Genomic DNA, 17225 nt, shown 5'->3' with positions numbered 1-17225 from the left:
GTAATTTTCCTTTTCTTTGAAGAATTATTTCTCATTCAACAGATCTGTTCCAAATGTGCGACCAGGTCCAACTACCCCGGGTGTGGACATTCTGGTAAACCCCACGGAACCAGATAACTCCACATCTCTGCCTGGTTTTAACTATGTGACCCAGGTCTCTACAAAATCCCCCACACCTGGACAGAAGAGTGTTTGTGTACAGATGGATGACGGAAAGTAAGTCACATTCCTATGTTTATATTGCCTTTTGTTTTGTGGATTGAAAATTATGATCACACTCGGTAGTATCTTGAGATTGCCAACTCCAGTGGCATGGTCTAATAAGCCCAGTAATGGTTTGCAATAATATTTTTATATGCATTATGCTTATATAACATTTCTGAACAAAATTATAGTGAAAATGTGGCCTTTTGAGTGATGTGATGCTTCCATATTTTTTTCTGAACGTGACTGATATTTCCTCTATTTTTAAGAAGCCTACAAAAATTAAGAAATCATTGCTTGAAAAAAACAAGTAATATTATTGTTGCCATGCTGTAGGTTTTCTGAACTAATGAGACTCAGAACTCATTGTAGAGAATATGAGCAATCTTTCCCTTTGCTAAACTTAACAAACATTTCTTACCTCCCTTTAGCCCTAAAGCGGCATTGGCTTTTTATTAACCACAACCTTCATCATTACAGAAGATGGGTACAGAAGAAAACCTGTTGTCTCTGGTAACCAATCAGTATGTACAGTTGCTTACGATCCCACTGTTTTAAGAAAATAGAATTTTTAACTTTTCAAAAGTCACCCCTAAGATCCCGTTCTGGTTCCCTCTGAGGGTCTAAATTCGGAAAAGATCCATCATTTCAGATCATAATTTACGGAACAAAATCCCAGGTGGGCACAGCCGATCAACCATGAGTGGAAATCTGAGATCATTGAATTGCCCATCGCGTCAAAGATCAGCTACTCTTGTGAATGTGATCACATAAGCATTGCAAAACTTGATGAAATGGTTCAATGTTTGCCTCACGGGATCACACCGAGGTGTGAACTGATTGACGTGTTTGTTTATCTCACAACATTGCACACGCATCTGAGCTCTCCACCTAACCTTACTTCATTTACTATGTGGGTACGGCCTACACGTTCGCTCCAGGCGAGATCACATCGAATTGTGAACTCTTCCTTGGCCATTGCAGCAGTAAAATTGTCTCTATTTGCTAATTTGCAAGACAGACTAAATCTTAATTGGTGTGGTCATAATCACAACATAATGATGCATAACGAAAAAGGTGGGGGAACTCGGTCACAGATGGAAAGCTATAAATTTTGGATAGATAAGTGGAGGGGAGGGGCAACTGTATAAGCGTAGAATTTGAGACTCACGATAGGAAAATAAGTGTAAATAGCATGCCTCATATGCCACTGTGATTGGTCATCAAGGTTGACCACTCTTTTCCTGCCATAATATGTTATAAACTCACCCAGGGGTCGCGTCAGTTTATTTTAGAGTGGAAGGAGACCATTTTACCTGCTGTGGGCCTTAACATGGGTCACAATAGATTCTTCCCTTGGTCTGTCGGCTAAGCTCCCGTTTGCCTAAGATCCGGTTCGTCTAAGATCCCACATTTCCTTGCTCTGAGCACCGGGATCTTAGGCGGAGACTACTGTACTACTAAAACCTGTTTGTCTGTCATGTGGCACATGTAAATGTTGAATTTGTTTTTCCTTTTAGGGGCAACATGATCTCAAACTGCTATTCGGTGCTTGTCATAGATCCAGGTACAGCTTTTTTTCAACCTCATATTTTCTTTTAAGCTTATACAATATGCTTCTCTCATTGAAAATATTGTGCTCTCTTGCTTTTCATTCACAGTCAAATCTAGGAAGGCCCAATCAGTTCTCAATTGATATCATCCTGTGCATTATTTGTTAGATACATTAACTGCAGTTTTTGCTCTAGTTGAAGTTTCTTCCTTATATCAAAATAATAAATGTACAGTTTGCATCCAGATTTATGAACATAATGATAGAATATCTTTCAGACCTCCAGAAATCACGATGCTCTCTTGCATAGAATTATTAATTACTAAGACAACATTCTTCTTTTTCGTATTTCTGTTTTTCTTATCACTTTCTGAGGAAATATTTGTGTCTTAGTGCTGATGCTGCATATTATCTTCATCTCAACAACATTGTTCCCCAGCTGTGTCCAGCACACCTCAGCCAGGAGGCGCTGCCAGCCACAATAACCAACATGGGGTAAGTGGCCTACCAAACATTTGAAATATCACAAAACAGCGAACTCAACGGTAAAGAGTTAGATAAAAGATAATGGATTGTATAGGAAAATAGTTTACATTTTGAATATTGCAAATCCTGTTAAGAATGTCATGGAAAGGAAAGAAATCAAGTGAGGTATTGCTGAAAGAAGCTCGCATGGGCTGCTCTCATAAATACAATCATGAGAAGACTAATGCAGTTTATTGGACATTGGAACTGACATAAAGGCCTTGAAAATCTTGCTCTCACTGATAAAAATAGATCTAGGTCTACTAATAATAATAGATGATAATGATAAAAAACAAAAGTAAAGACGCATAATGCTTCCAATAACAATACTTTCATATATATGGGTGGCGCAAAAATGTATGTATGTAGGAAGGAAGGGGGGGGAGGCTGCCTATGGCCTGCACTGGGATTATATAGACAGCACCTCTTAGATTCTGTGTAATGAGCAATTCGCCATTTAGATTCTGTGTAATGAGGTCGACAATTATTAAGTTGTCCGTTTGGTGTTGCCCAGATAGTGTTAACGTATTTTTTTACTCACCCTGTAATGAATTTACATTTTAACAGACTAAATTCTTGTACCCAACTCCACCTGATGGAAGTAAGTTACCCTGTGCTGACCCTTCAGGATGTCATTTGGTTGTGGCTATAACTCAAGATCCTTCTGGAAACTGGTAATTTGCAGAAACTGCCTTGTTATCCTCAATTTTTAAAATCTATGAATAGATGTTGCATGTGGGGGTGCAGTTCCTACCCTCTGAATTTTTATCTTGTTTCTCAGTTGTTATTTGTAATGTATCTTTGCTGCTCCTCGTCATATTGGTAACTTAACTACCTGTGGAGATCAGAATGTCATTTATCAATCCACAGTAAACGAATTATTTTGGAGAAAGTAAGAACAGACAGAAAAAAAAATTCATTTTTATTGCAACTGCAGTTAGGTTATTGAACACACAGTGCTGCAAATCAAGTGGAGAAGGAGAGAAAAGAGAGTGAATGTTTATGAAACGGAGGTGTTTCAGCATAAACCATTTATGTCTTTTTTGTTGTGAGGTACATGAGTGCACATAATCTTTGAAATGCCACTTCTATTGTAAACGAATGACCAAAACACATTTTCCCTGTGAGATGTATACAAATTATTCTTTTAAAGAGGACTATTTCAAAATTCTAAAAGTGATTTAATCCAGAATTTACATATTACGTTCTCATAGAAATGATTTCCAAAAGGAAATAGAGCAGAGGTATTGGTAAATTCGTTGGCCTTACCCTGTAAAGATGAACAGGTAAAATGGTAATGAATTAATGATGTGACAAATAAATAGATAGTACACTACTCTGTACTTTGATGATAGTTTCATCTGTGTGATAACTTAATGATAAATGGTATACTGATTTTTGCTCACAAGCATTGAATTTTTTTTGGTTAGCTTTTTTGCATTTGTAGAAACAAAACCTTTTAAGGACATTTTTTCTCTTTGGACCTATTGATACACTATTATGTTTCTTTAACTTCTTCAGCATCTGGCCACAATCTTTTTTATGCTTTTATTTAAGTTATGTTGCTGGATTGCCCTTGGGGAGTTAATGTAAGGATAGTCATAACTTGCCAGCCATTCCAGCTTGCCGGATCAAGATTTTGTTGTTGTTGCAAAATCGTTGTAAACGTTTAACACTCACATAGATATAGCTCTCATAATTGATTAATTTTAAAAAGTGAGCTTCTCCAACCCTTTCCACTAGGGCCAACCAATTTAGACAGTGTTAGGGGACTTTCTTCTATCCAAAAATCTGATGAACTCAATAAATTATCATCCTCAAGTGAGAATCAAACATCGTCTGTGATGGAGATGAAGAGTGTTACAATGACGTCATTTAATCTGGAGCAAGGTCTTTAACTGAGGTTTTCTGTCTCACAGTTCTGACCTGACGACTTCCAGGAAAGACGTGTATCTTTTCAACACCACAGTGACGTCATTTGGAGCGTGTCAGACAGAAGTGCTCATCATTCCAAATGATACTACTCCTACATGCTTTCAAGCAGGGTATGGAAATGATTCATCAAGGAAATTATAACAGTAAAATATAGTCTGCTGGCTAGGTGAAGACTCACGTAACTGTGAGAATATAAGATTGGCATATCAATTTTTTGTTGTTGTGCAAATGCATTGAAAATCTCAAGTGCAGAAAGGTGGAAACCATGTAATGAACTTTTTTATTGGAGAATTTTAAATTAATGAAGGTTTATGCTCGTAATAGAAAGATAATACATAATTATCTTTTCTTATCTACAAAACTGTGAAAAAAACCTGAGCGTATTTTACTTTTACCCTTCTGCTGCGGTGAAAATCTAAATGTTGACACAAAGAAGCTCAGGAGCACAGGTCCTGTTGGGTTTAAGGGACCAGGGTTAAAAGGGTATAAGTTTTGACCTCTATTTTGTATATCCTGCCTAGGTGTCTTGTTAATTGGATTTGATATGATCTTTCCATTTGATTTCTAAACAGGCTTGTGGACAAGCGATGTTTTAGTGTACCTCTCGTACCAGTCACAGGTAAATGCATGTTTGGGTTTAAATAGTTAAATTTGAGGTAGGTTCGTCATATACTCAAAATAATGATTGATAACGTTTAAGTACTTAAAGATAGGCATCTTTATAATTATGACGTTTGTCGTTTTATTTAAAGTTTTATATCAGGTGAGAGAAATTTGTTTGTTAATGTGTTGTAAGGGAAAAGATTGACAATATCTATCTTAAATTCATCCTGACGTTACTTCCTCCCTTTCAGTGTTATGATCTCAGAGTCATTGCTGGTCTGTGTTAGGAGTGTGACAATGATGGCACTGAATGAGTGCAAGATGGATTGTTTGCCAAGTCCAACAACTGCTCAATTGTAAACAGTACCAAAGATACCACAGCTGTGCTTATTGCACAGATAGGGAGTGGAGTGAAATGTTTATTCAGGCCAAAAGCCAAGGTCTTTTCAAATGTTCACTGAAGCACACCACTAGGCCAAGAGAACCTTCCTTTGTGGTGGGATTCTTACTTTAAATTCATCGTGATGACCTTTAACATTTGATTTTGAAAATATGGAGATGATTGGCTTATTGGTTTGAAAGGTTACTCCATTTGTATCGAGACGTGGAGGAATTCGGCGCTCGTCAACTTTTGGGCATGTAGAGTTATTAATATCTTCTGAAATGTTGTTCATTTATCTTGCATTAAGCACACAAAAAATACCCATCTATCTTGAATAGAAGTTGAGATATTTGGGATTGAAGGAGGTAGGGGTAGCATGATGTGAGAGGTAAAACTAGCCAAAAAATCCTTATCAAATTTGGTGACTTCCAAAGCCAGTTCCTAAATTCTTTGATTTTATTCCTTTGACAAGCACCTGCACAACACTGCATGACACTTCTTTTGAAATTACAGCACATTTGCTAAAACAATTAGTCTAAGCCCAATAGATTTTTTTGGCCGGAATTTCTGTGGGACTTTTGTGTCTTTACCCTATAATCGAAAATAATAATATGTTATTGCCTGGATGTGTAGCTATGACCAGATATCAGCTGTGTAGCCTACTGTTTTCAGTGGTGTTACAAGCTATGAAATGGACGGTTCTCATCCATCAGCCTGAAGGAATGCAGCTAGTGCTACATGTTAATATGCTTGTATTGAAAATGGGCTCGAAACATCTGCAGGTCAGCAGATATGTCAGTCTTCTCAGTGTGGCACACAACAAGGTGGGGGAGCCTGTCTCCCCACATGGACTCCCTCAAACTCCTTTGATTGTGTGTGTGCCGCTGGATTTCTGCCTCCAGACTGTCTTAAAGGTGAGAAAATGTGGGATACATCCAATAGTCTTCAGTACGATATTGTTATCCCCTTAACATTATAAAACACCAATTCATAAAACAGTGTTCACAAAGTCATTCTGTTTTACTGTTAGTTCTAACCTGGTTCTCATACACTTTATTCTCATTACTCACAATATCTTGCTGCAAAGTTATGATTTTGGTTCAACACAAACAGAGGCTTTTTATTTACAAAATAGCACCTGTGCAAGACAGACGCACAGGTGAAGTTAACACCAGGTACATAGTAACAGCTTCAATGTATCCAATAGCTTCAATAATAAATAATAAATAGCATTTGTAAAGCACAAAGTCTAACTCAACAGCAAACTCTACTTACCTTGCAATCTATATTATTATCCCAGCAGATCTGATAGCATTCTGAAACAATCTTAACTTCCTGGGAAGCAGACATTTTACAGGCACTTAAACACTAACGTACTGACAAGATCTTTTCGCTTTTTATGACAAGGTACTCATTTGCACATGAGTGAAGTGGGGAAAATTTTTGTAAAGTGCCTTTCCCAAAGACACAGTGTAGGGCCTGAACCAGGAATCTTTGAAATCCCAACCTCATGACTACAAGTCCAGTCACTTAACCGCTGGACCACCGATAACAGCTTTGATACTGTTGTTGTTGTTTGTTTTTTTAATATAAAGATGAGAAATGAAAGATTGCTTCTTTTGGGTAAAAAAAAAGACTTTTGTCATGCTCATAATCAACAGCGCCATCCATTATGTACTCATTTCTTCAATGTCCAGATCCTTGCTTTGCCCAGCCATGTTTCAATGGAGGAATCTGCCACCCCACTTCCAACACATCACACCAGTGTTTCTGTCCTCTTGGCTTTTCAGATCAGAACTGTTCTGTTCGTAAGTATCTAAAATTAACATTTTTATTTGTCTTTGTAGAAACTTGATTCACAGTGCTGTGAAATACATTTATGTTATAGCCTACAATATCACACTTTTTATTGTCGTTGTAAAAAATTGATTTGCTGTGCTGTAAAATTCATTTGTATCTTACAATGACACTCTACACTCAGAAAACTATGACCAGTTCATATACCCCAGCTCAGTAGCTTGCCTCCTCTTTGCGGAGCCCTGTTCGATCTTTTGCTGACTTGTGTTGATTAAGGATACAGAAGACTTCATGACAATATTGCTTGACGTTTTTGAGAGGCAAGTCTTTTAACTTTAATACTTTTCCTACTTAAAGTTGAAGCGAACGTTTGTCTTAAAACAAGTACCTGGTACATTTAACAAAAGCAAATAATATTTACACATATTATACTATATTATTATATTATTAAAATACCTTATACACCTTTGAAAAGTCACGTGGAATTTCAGTCATGGATATCCTATCTAGATTACTCAATTTTTTTTCCTCTTTTCCTCTTCTTACTCCTCTTCTTTTGTTGAATTCATTCCAGCTTTAGTGGTTTAAAAAGGCATATTGTGACAAAGTCATAGCCTTTGAATTTATCTACTCTTTTTAGCAAGAACTCAAAGCTGCACTTCACAGCTGAAGCACGTCGCGGTGAAACAGGGCAGTGTGTCAAAGCTGTTTTTAGGATTCTTATAATATGTGTCACAATGCGTCAAATGAAAAAGATACCCATCTATCTTGCATAGAAGTTGAGGTATTTACTATTGAAGGAGGTGGGGGTCGCCTGGATTCAGATGTAAAATTAGTGAGAAAATGGCCACCAAAGATTGGTGACTTCGAAAGCTTGAGAGTCCTTTGAAACTGTAAATTTACACTTTTTTGGGTGTCTTTTATCAATGTTTTCACTAAAATCCACACAAAAATGTGTTTTTAAGTGGATATGAAAGGTGTTAATTCAATAAAAATTGCCAAACAGGTGGGAAAATGCCTGTTTCTTTACTTTCATTATTTTGATGAGCACCTGATTTCACCACGATGCTTCACATGTGCTTTCATGCCATATTTTATTCTTTTCCTAAATCAAACCTGATGTGATGATGACTGGACTCACAGATGATCCTGATCCAGCTCCTACTAAGGTTTTTTTTTCTTTTCTGTTCTTTTTGTTTGTTTGTTTGGGTTTTTTTGTTTGTTTGTTTGCTGGGGTTTTTTGAAGAGGGAGGGGATGGGTATTTTTGTTGTTGCAGTTCACTTCTGGTTTATCTGTTTTGACTAGAACCTTTGTAGCCTACATGAAAGAAGTGTCCACAGTAAATTCCATTTTTTCTCTTCATCTCTGAGAAAATGTTTAGGTTCCTTGTAGATGACATTATTTTACACTAAATATAAGGAATGGCTTTAGTAGTGGCTTCCACTTCTGGTGTATATTAGTGTCGCCTTTGCTTTGAAATTGAAGCAAGGAGACTTGTTTTTCTTTTGACGAATGAGACTAATTATTAGCCCAAATAAATTACCGTGGTCTCTTTCTGTGCCGAAAAGATTTCTCAGTGCAGTCGTCATAGAAAAATGCCTAGTTCTTTCACACACTGCAGATTCCAGAGTGAGAAGGATCAAGTTCTCAGTCATTTCAGTCAAGGACAAAGAAAAATATTGTAAGCAGTGTATGTATGTACAATGCAAATGTTAAAGTTCTTTTGAGAATTAAAAGTTGATGACTGCAGTTCATGCAGTATCTTGTGTAAATCATTATCCAAAAGAGTAGGCTACTTTTCTGAATGGTCAGTAGCTGCCTGAAACTGAAAGAAATTTACAATCAAGTAGGATAGGAACCTCTTTCCTATTTGAGATATCAGCTGTTTAGGGGTTCAAACTGTGGTGGAATGCAAGTGAAGGTGAAAAGTTTGATTACTAATTTATATGTTTCTCAGCATCCATTAACATCATTCTTAACCAAGATTTAAATTCTTCGTCATATCGACAGGCCAACGGGTTACAACTCAGATGGCCACTGGTTCAGGGGGGGGGGGGGGGGGGGAAACAACAAAAAACAAAACCCAAGTTTTGAATGTTGAGCTATTTCTACTTATTGATTACTTATGAGTGAGGAAAGGTAGATCTATAATTCAGTTTTGAATATGAACTTTGCTTACTGATTTCTTTTCTTCTTTTGATTGGTGTAGCCGTTGCCCATGGACAAGATTTCACCTACCAACGGAGGTCAGATTTCATGTGTTGTTAATGTACCGTGCACTTTCCCCGTCTACACACAAGGCAAAAGTGATGGGTAAGTTTTTAGTATGCAAAAGGCCTGTTTGCATTTTATAGACGTGTAGCTGAATGTAGAAATAGTTTCATTTTTATTTTATAATTATATATTATACGGCCAGAGAATTCAACACAATTAATTCCTATACGGTGAATGGGATCTGTTTGATTTATATAGGCTACTTTGGAAAAATAACACTTTGATCTTTTATTTTGGGAGACAGATGAGTGACAGAAGAAAAACCAGGATAATGTGAGGTTTCTTGAGAGCATCAGAGTGGAGAAGTTGGTGGTGAACCACAATTGGCAGTGTTTTTTCATATCTGGAGCTTGAAGAAAACGACATTTAGTTTAGGTGTAAGGGTTCAAACGTACCAAAGTGAATAAAGTCTGGGGGAGAAAAAGTTTTTTTCTTATCTTTCAGGTCCCCACCTGTCGTTGGTGAAGGGCCCAAATCTCCTGACATCACTGTGACAATCCAGCAGCCGATCAAGGAAACGAGTACAGCAGCCCCAGGTCATGTGTTTAGTACACCCATCACAACAGAATCTCCCTCTCCAGGTCTCAAAGAGTTGTGTGTCAATATCTCTGATAGCACGTGAGTAAAATTTCACTGTAGGCCTATACAGTTGAAATAGTCAAAGATGGCCACAGATTGTTGAGGAGAAAAAGTGGTGGTTGAAGACAAGTGGACATCTTAATTAACATTGCCATTATGATGATAATATTTTAAAGATACAAAGAAGAACGTTAGAATTGGTTGTTTGTACAGGCGATTATCTTGGACAGGTGGTGGAAAGAACAAGTTGGACTCGTTATTTGTACAGCAAATTGTGTTTGGACTGGTTCTATTGGTAGGGTACTTTAATACACTACTACTGAAGCTTTTCATGACGTTTTCAACGTATATAACCCAAAGCAAAACTGTCTATGGTAATGAAACGCTGCCTATTATTACTCCAACTACCACTACTGCTGCTAATACATCATGTACCAAGACTATATGTATTGTTACAATAACAGCTACTACTGCTTCTGTTGCCACTAGTACAGTCTACTAAGCTACTACTAAATCTACTTCTACTATCATCACCACTGCTACTACACGTATTACTGCTGCTACTACTTCTACTACTTTAAACAAACCAACTAGATAGCTATTTATGTTTGTATGGGAGAGAGGGGTTTAGTATTGATTTATTTCTTTCAAAATTATTGTATTATTTCATGCCACAGAAGCAGCCAATCTACTGTGTGTTTCAACATTGATTTCAAGGATCAAGGTTTGCTTATTTTTGGTTTATATTATGTTATGTGTAATTCATGATCCCTAAAAAACTTTACAACTTTTTTCGTAAATATTTCCCTCCACACTGAAGTTTTCGTCTTCAAATTTGAACGCAAAATTTCTCATTGAAAAGGAATCTGACTGATGTTCATTTTAGATGATTCCAATAAATAATTCTTCAGTAAAATGCGCATTAAAAAACAACCCATTTTTTGCTTTTGTCCCCTTTTATTACACTACGCGCCAGTACGCATTATCACAAAATGTAACAATTGCGTCATATTGCTAGTTACAGCAATCTAACAGGCCAACGGACGTTTGCAGACATTGTCTTTTTTCAAGTTCCTTTTGTTTATCCAAATCATGGTTCAGTTTAATAAGGAGCAGAGAGCATTTTGCATTGAACATTACCTCTCCACAAAATCACCATCCCTGACATTTGGTAAGTTCCGCACAAGGTATGGGAAGAATGCTAAAGTGCCACCAAAGCCTTCTTTGAAGTTATAGTTTAAAAATTCCGTTAGTTTGGGTGTATAGAAAATGGAAACAAAAAATCTCCAGAAAAAGCGACTGCTACATGTCGAACGCGGACCATTCTAACTCCTCTAAACATCGTCAGGGTGCAGAACTCAGTCGCCGAATCTAATGAGACATCTGTCTGCAGACGATGCCTGCAGCTAGGACTTTCATACACATCGACAGTCCGTATTCCTAAAGTAAATCTTAACTTACGCCCATACCACATTCATGTAAGGCAAACGCTTCGCGAGACTGACCGGGGACAAAGGATGGCAATGTGTCGGTGGTTCCTCGACCGCCTTGGAGAACGCGAGAGTTTCTTAGAAAACATCAGGTTCAGTGACGAAGCGCATTTTCAACTTTCAGGATATGTAAACTCCTAAAATGCTGTCTATTGGGCATCCCACCCACCTCCCTACTGTCCCCAGAAGCCTCTCCATGCTGAAAGGTGTCCAGTGCGGTGGCTTTAAGCTCTCATGGTTTGGTGGGTCCTTTTTTTTTTTTTTTGAAGACAGAGACGGACATGTTGCAACTGTGAACACAGACCAATATGTCGAGGTGCTGAAGAAATTTTGGACGGATCTGGGGAGACACCGGCACTTGGATCGCCAAGAAAAGTGGTTCGTGCAAGATGAGGCCAATCCACACTTTTCTGTCAGATCAATGACATGGCTAGCTGACCACTTTGGAGATCATGTGATCAGTCGCAGAAGTGAACATATTTGAGATCCACATTCTCCTGACCTGAATCCTTTAGACTTTTTCTTTTGGAGCTATCTGAAGGACAGAATATTTCAAAACCAGTTTGAAAACATTGAAATTATGAAACAAGCAATCTGTGATGAAGTGAGAAACATTCCGCGAAAACCATGTTTGACCGTCATCGAGCATTTCAAACGACGTGTTAAAAATGTTTGGAGTCCAAAGGAGGACATGTAGAGCATTTGTTCTAGAAATTCCGGAACAAAAATGTTAGTTTTGTAACTCCCTAAGAGAAGTTTAATATTGTTTAATATCACAAGGTTGAAACAATTAAATGTTATAGAGAAAAAGAAGACAAAAATCCAATCAATCGTCTCATGACTTTCCTTGCGAGACTGTCTTTTTTTAAAAACTGGCGCATTTTGCGTTTATGGGTTTTTTTTCTTTATGCTTTTCCCGTTCTGAAAATAAAATAAGTTTTTTCTGTTTGAATTTTATGTCAAACTAATTCCTTTTAAATGAAGTTTATCTGTTCCAAATTTCATCTTTCTTTAACAACATTTGCGGGGAGATATTTAGAAAAAAAGTCGTAAAGTTGTTTGTTTGTTTTTATCACCCTGTACATAAAATGTTTCCAATCATTGGAGTTTTTATAGTCCTGACCCATTGGTTGCTTCTTCATTTATGTAAATGTTAGCTTTGTGATTGTCTTCCTCTGAAGCTTGTGACTTTACCATAGAACTTGTTCAGCTTTCTTTTTTTTTGTTTTTTGTTGGGTTTTATTTGGTCCCGTGTCCTGATTTTGGTGCCGATACTTGTAGGTGCCGTAAAAATGTATTGGCATTGTGCAAATTGTTATGTTTCAAGAAAAAAAGAAGAAAAACACAACAAGAAAAAGAGGAATTGTTTGTTCAGCTTTCTTGTTGAAGATGCATGATGTATAAATGTGGCGTACTATACTCCCATTAAAAAGTAACCATCTATCACGAATAGAAGTCGGGGTATTTGCGATGAAGGAGGCGCGAGTTGCCTGATTCAGAGGTAAAATTAGCGAGAAAATGGCTACCAAACCATGGTGACTTCCAAAGCTTGAGAGTTCTTGGAAACTGCATATTTACATTTTTGTGCCTTGAATTAATGCTTTTCAGTAAAATCCACAAATAAATATATTATTAACTCATTCGGAACGCTCGTCCGACGTCCGATAGCCTTGAGCTCCGTTGAAGACGCATCGGACGTATACATCCGATAGCATTTCACTACCGTTTTAGCCGTACAAATGAAGGTATTCCAGGGAGCAAACTTTTGTTTGACATTGCTAAGCCATATTTTATTTTGTATTTATTTACTCTTGACCATATCGCGTCGTTTTTTGGAATTTTCTGTGGCGATTTATGAAGTCAGTCGAGGCGACAAAGAACACGGATCTTGGAGGAGTACTATACAAAGAAGGACTATTCACGTCACTGGAACTTTTTCTTCCCAGTATTTGGACTGTAAATTGTGTTTTGATGTGTTTTTAGTTGCATTATATAGTTGTGTTTGTAACTTTATCTTGTTTGTTTCTTCATTTCTTCACTGTCGACTTAGTGGGGGAAATTTTTTTTGATCTCATACACCACGTCTGTAGGAGTCCTGGCTAGTTTAGGAATATGTCCAGGCAAACTGGGTTAGATCTAAAGAAAAGGCCAAATCTTGAATGTGTAGATAGTGAAAATAGACTTATAAGACATCAAAAGGGGGAAAAAATGGCAGACTTTCAAAGTTGACCCAAAATCGTGCGTCTGTGGGCGCAAAGCTGGTCAAAAATTTGCGTCCCGAATGAGTTAATGAACCTTAAAGGCGTTAAGTAAAAAAAAAATTTTTTTAATCGAAAAAATATTACATAAAGGGCGGTAAAATGCCAGTTTCTTCAATTTCATTATCTTGACAAGTGCCTGATTTCACCATGATGCCTTTATTTTCTTTCAATGGATAAGATAATACTTGATCTTTTAAACAGAAAATACGGTATTGTGAGTGTACATTTTAGGCAGGCTTCTCTTTGTAATCTTGACTTCATGGTTTCAGTTTTCAGAAATATTTCTTAAAGTTTTCCTTCTCTGTTTCTCTGCAGTCACTACAACACCAGCATCTTCCTCTTCAGCCTCAAACCCCACTACAGTAAGTGTAATAAAATCCCAAAAATGTTAAAAGTGATTTGAACTCTTAGGATAACGCAAAGTATGAAAATTCTGTTTCCCTCAAGTCCTGTATTGACAAAATGTGTATTATACACAGTGGCAGTTACAATAATAGCATGCTTTATAATATTGCAAGGAAGATTACATTGATTTTGTAGACTCTTATCCCTCAACCAGCCCTAAAGCTGCATTCACCAGAAAAAAACTTTTTCTGAAATTGGCTGACATCTTTCATGCGATTTATTGTTTTGTTTCAAAAGTTGTGCACTTTTTTTTCTCAATGTCTAGCTAAAACATACAAGGGGAGGGGGGGGCTACCATTATGTCCAACTCCGTAGTCAATATTCCATAGGCCCTTTGATTAAAAAAACAACAACTGTATCTCCCCTTTCACTCAGTGTCTTCTTATAATTTATTGGTCCCTCAGGAATCACTGTTCAGCTATTTGGCATGTGTGATTGGTTGTACTATGTTTTACATTATGTACTTATTTTTAGAAAAGCTAATCTTTTTTTAAAGTAAAGAACTCATTATGTTTGTGTAAATGAATCAATGAATGAATGAATGGTATGAATGTGTGGGCAAGTGTATGCACTTGTGTATATATGCATGAATGTATGCAAGCATTAGTACAAATGTGCATGGATAAATATCTATGGTCTTTCAGTCTTTCCCTCTGTGTTTTGATGCAGTTTACTGTCAGAAAACTGCAGTTCACTTCAGTGGTATTTTTAGAAAAATTAATATTAATGCCTTTGTTTAGGCTTTAGGCAATATTCATTTGATTACTACACTTTTCTTATATAAAACAAGTGATTTTGTAAACTACTATAATCATACTTTCTTCAGCCAAAGTTTGAAATACCTACACTGCCCTCTGGTAGCAAGTTGCCTTGTGCTGATGGTGTGCGGGGATGTCATATGTTAGTCTACATAAAGCCAAACATAACCACTGGTAACTGGTAAGGATAACTCCTTGAATTTATTCAGTAGAATCTCTCTGTGTTTAGGTTTTGTTTTTGGGTTTGTTTGTTGTCCTTTTATTTTTTTTTTGGGGGGGGGAGGGGTGTAAGAGTTTTATAGCATTTGCAACACAATCAGGTCACATAGTGCTGAAGAATAGAGGTGTTATTAGAGTGTAACATACAAACAAAAGAAGGAGGAGAGATTTGGACGATAGATGTTTTATAAGATAGGGAGAAAACAACACCAGAGCATTTGGAAACCACCCACCTTCTGGATTTGTCTAAAATGCAACAAACTAACATATGTACTCAGAAAGGTTTACAAAAGTTTTGTGCGCATTGCGTTTTGCTTCTTTTAAGTATAGTTTGACGGTTAATTACAAAAGGTTGGCATTGCACTTGATAGGCCTATTGTATAGATTCAAAGATTTTTTTAAAAGGATGTGCAAAGATCGTGTGTATATATTATGTGAGGCATTCTTGTGAAATGAAGTACTTCTCAGGATTTAGCCCTATGGACATAGATGCATCAAACTTGCAGGCTGAGTTTGTACAATTTATTAGTAAGAACGACCAAAGACATGTTAAACTTGGAGAAAATGGCATTAGTTAAAAGTGTACAAATTTGATATTTGTGTTGATTTTTGGCTGATATCTCTGTTCGTCAGCTTCCTCACAAACAATTTAAAAAACCATTGATTTTTTAATCTAAAGTGCTAGATGTATTACTCCAATAAGTATTTTCATGAAGCATCTAATAGGTTTCTTGATTTGATTATTATACATGTTTACTCTTAATACTCTGCCAAGTCATGTCACATTATATAAATGAATTATAACAGCTCATGTGGAATATAAAAATATCTCAATCAATGTCAAGACTTTAAGCAATTTAATTGTTGTCTGCAGACAATTCGTATAATATACATCCATTACTTATGCATGTTTTATTTGTCTCTAATAACAGTCCTTCTCCAATGGTCACCAACGGCTCTGCCTATGCTTTTAATTCATCCCAAGCAAATGGCTTGTGTGTGACTGACATAGTATTTGTGCCTGATCCCGCAGATCCCTACTTCTGTCTACAAGCAGGGTAAATTTCTTTTTGGTTGTCTTTGCATTAAAAATACCCTGGATGAATCTTTTTGGGGTTTCTTGAAGTCAGTTATGGGAATTGATTTTGAAACGAAGAGAGAAATACTAAAAGAACCTATGTGTTCCTTTTTGTTACTCTCAATAACTTGCTGCAAGATCTGCTGTTACATATTTCTGTATATTATTATGACAATAGTGTTTCAGGCCACTCAAGGATTAGGAGTTATTGATTGTGGCATTTTAAGCTAAATCGTCAGCTCTTTGAACAATACTCCTGATATAAAAGCATAGAGTCAAACAAGGGTAACTCGAATTCGTCAGGGATTGGAAATACTGTTAGAAATTTTTATTATTCGTCATGTCCGTGAAAGCCCCAAATACAAAGAAAATCGAGGGAGGTTAAAAAAAGAATATTAAAACAATTAACATGGTTAGCTCACTTGATGAACATGTTGGCGATGTGAAAGCAAGGTGATGAATAAAAGAGGAAAACAGAAGATATCACATGAGCACAGCTGACTCCCACATCTTTCCTTTCCTCTCATTCCATTGGCTTATAGAAAGTTACGCATCTTACAATCCGCACCGCGAGTGTCCCTCAGCATGATTGCACGTGTGGCGAGCCAGTCTTGCGGTGCGGTCAGCATCACTCCCCAACCCCCCTTCCCCATCCCCCCTTCTTCGAGCCTCTCGTGGTGAGACAAGGACCATGTTTTGGCTGTAACAATAACAAAGAAACACCTACCCGCTTCTAGAAAGGCTGTAAATCCGGGGTTTTTAGTTGAGAATATGAAGTGGATATGTTCGAGATTCGAGTGTCGCATGTTCGGGAACTCCGTGAATCAATACAAAGAAAACGTAGTGACTGAAATGGGACCAAGCATTATGTTCGAGATACGTGATTTTCGTGTTCGAGATTCGTGGACTTTACTGTAATTGCATAGCAGGCCTTCCCATACACCTCTGACAGGGCTACATGAACCTAAGACACAGTGTGGTTTTAATGTGTTTATACCAGCACTAGAATAGTTTGGCTTGAAAGTTTTTAAACGGGACAACTTTTACTTTAGGAACATTTTATGAGGGAAATTCTTGGGCTGTCTCTCAGTTTCGACATTATGATAGAAAGAAAACAACCAGCTCCTACTGCAATTGTGCCCTTTGGGAAAATCCCCACTTT

The 17225-nt window shown here is 37.1% G+C and overlaps 1 protein-coding gene across 2 annotated transcripts in view; it reads left to right on the top strand.

The window, feature by feature from the left end:
- Positions 1-17225, top strand: part of LOC101861137 (neurogenic locus notch homolog protein 3) — a 53043-nt gene that overhangs the window by 21342 nt on the left and 14476 nt on the right. Inside the window, exons 7-19 of one of the 2 annotated variants that reach the window (XM_035970900.1) lie at positions 2196-2251; positions 2849-2955; positions 4201-4326; positions 4789-4835; positions 5984-6115; positions 6899-7009; positions 8142-8167; positions 9209-9312; positions 9718-9891; positions 10530-10576; positions 13919-13965; positions 14835-14947; positions 15918-16043. In XM_035970900.1, the coding sequence (XP_035826793.1) occupies positions 2196-2251; positions 2849-2955; positions 4201-4326; positions 4789-4835; positions 5984-6115; positions 6899-7009; positions 8142-8167; positions 9209-9312; positions 9718-9891; positions 10530-10576; positions 13919-13965; positions 14835-14947; positions 15918-16043 (1216 nt within the window). The remainder of the gene's footprint in view (positions 1-2195; positions 2252-2848; positions 2956-4200; positions 4327-4788; positions 4836-5983; positions 6116-6898; positions 7010-8141; positions 8168-9208; positions 9313-9717; positions 9892-10529; positions 10577-13918; positions 13966-14834; positions 14948-15917; positions 16044-17225) is intronic. The other variant, XM_013085030.2, reaches the window with a different exon arrangement.

The sequence above is a fragment of the Aplysia californica genome, unplaced genomic scaffold (assembly GCF_000002075.1).
Source record: "Aplysia californica isolate F4 #8 unplaced genomic scaffold, AplCal3.0 scaffold00336, whole genome shotgun sequence".
Lineage (NCBI taxonomy): Eukaryota > Metazoa > Mollusca > Gastropoda > Aplysiida > Aplysiidae > Aplysia > Aplysia californica.
Note: the sequence above shows the minus strand (reverse complement) of the source record. Positions and strands in the feature narration are given on the sequence as shown.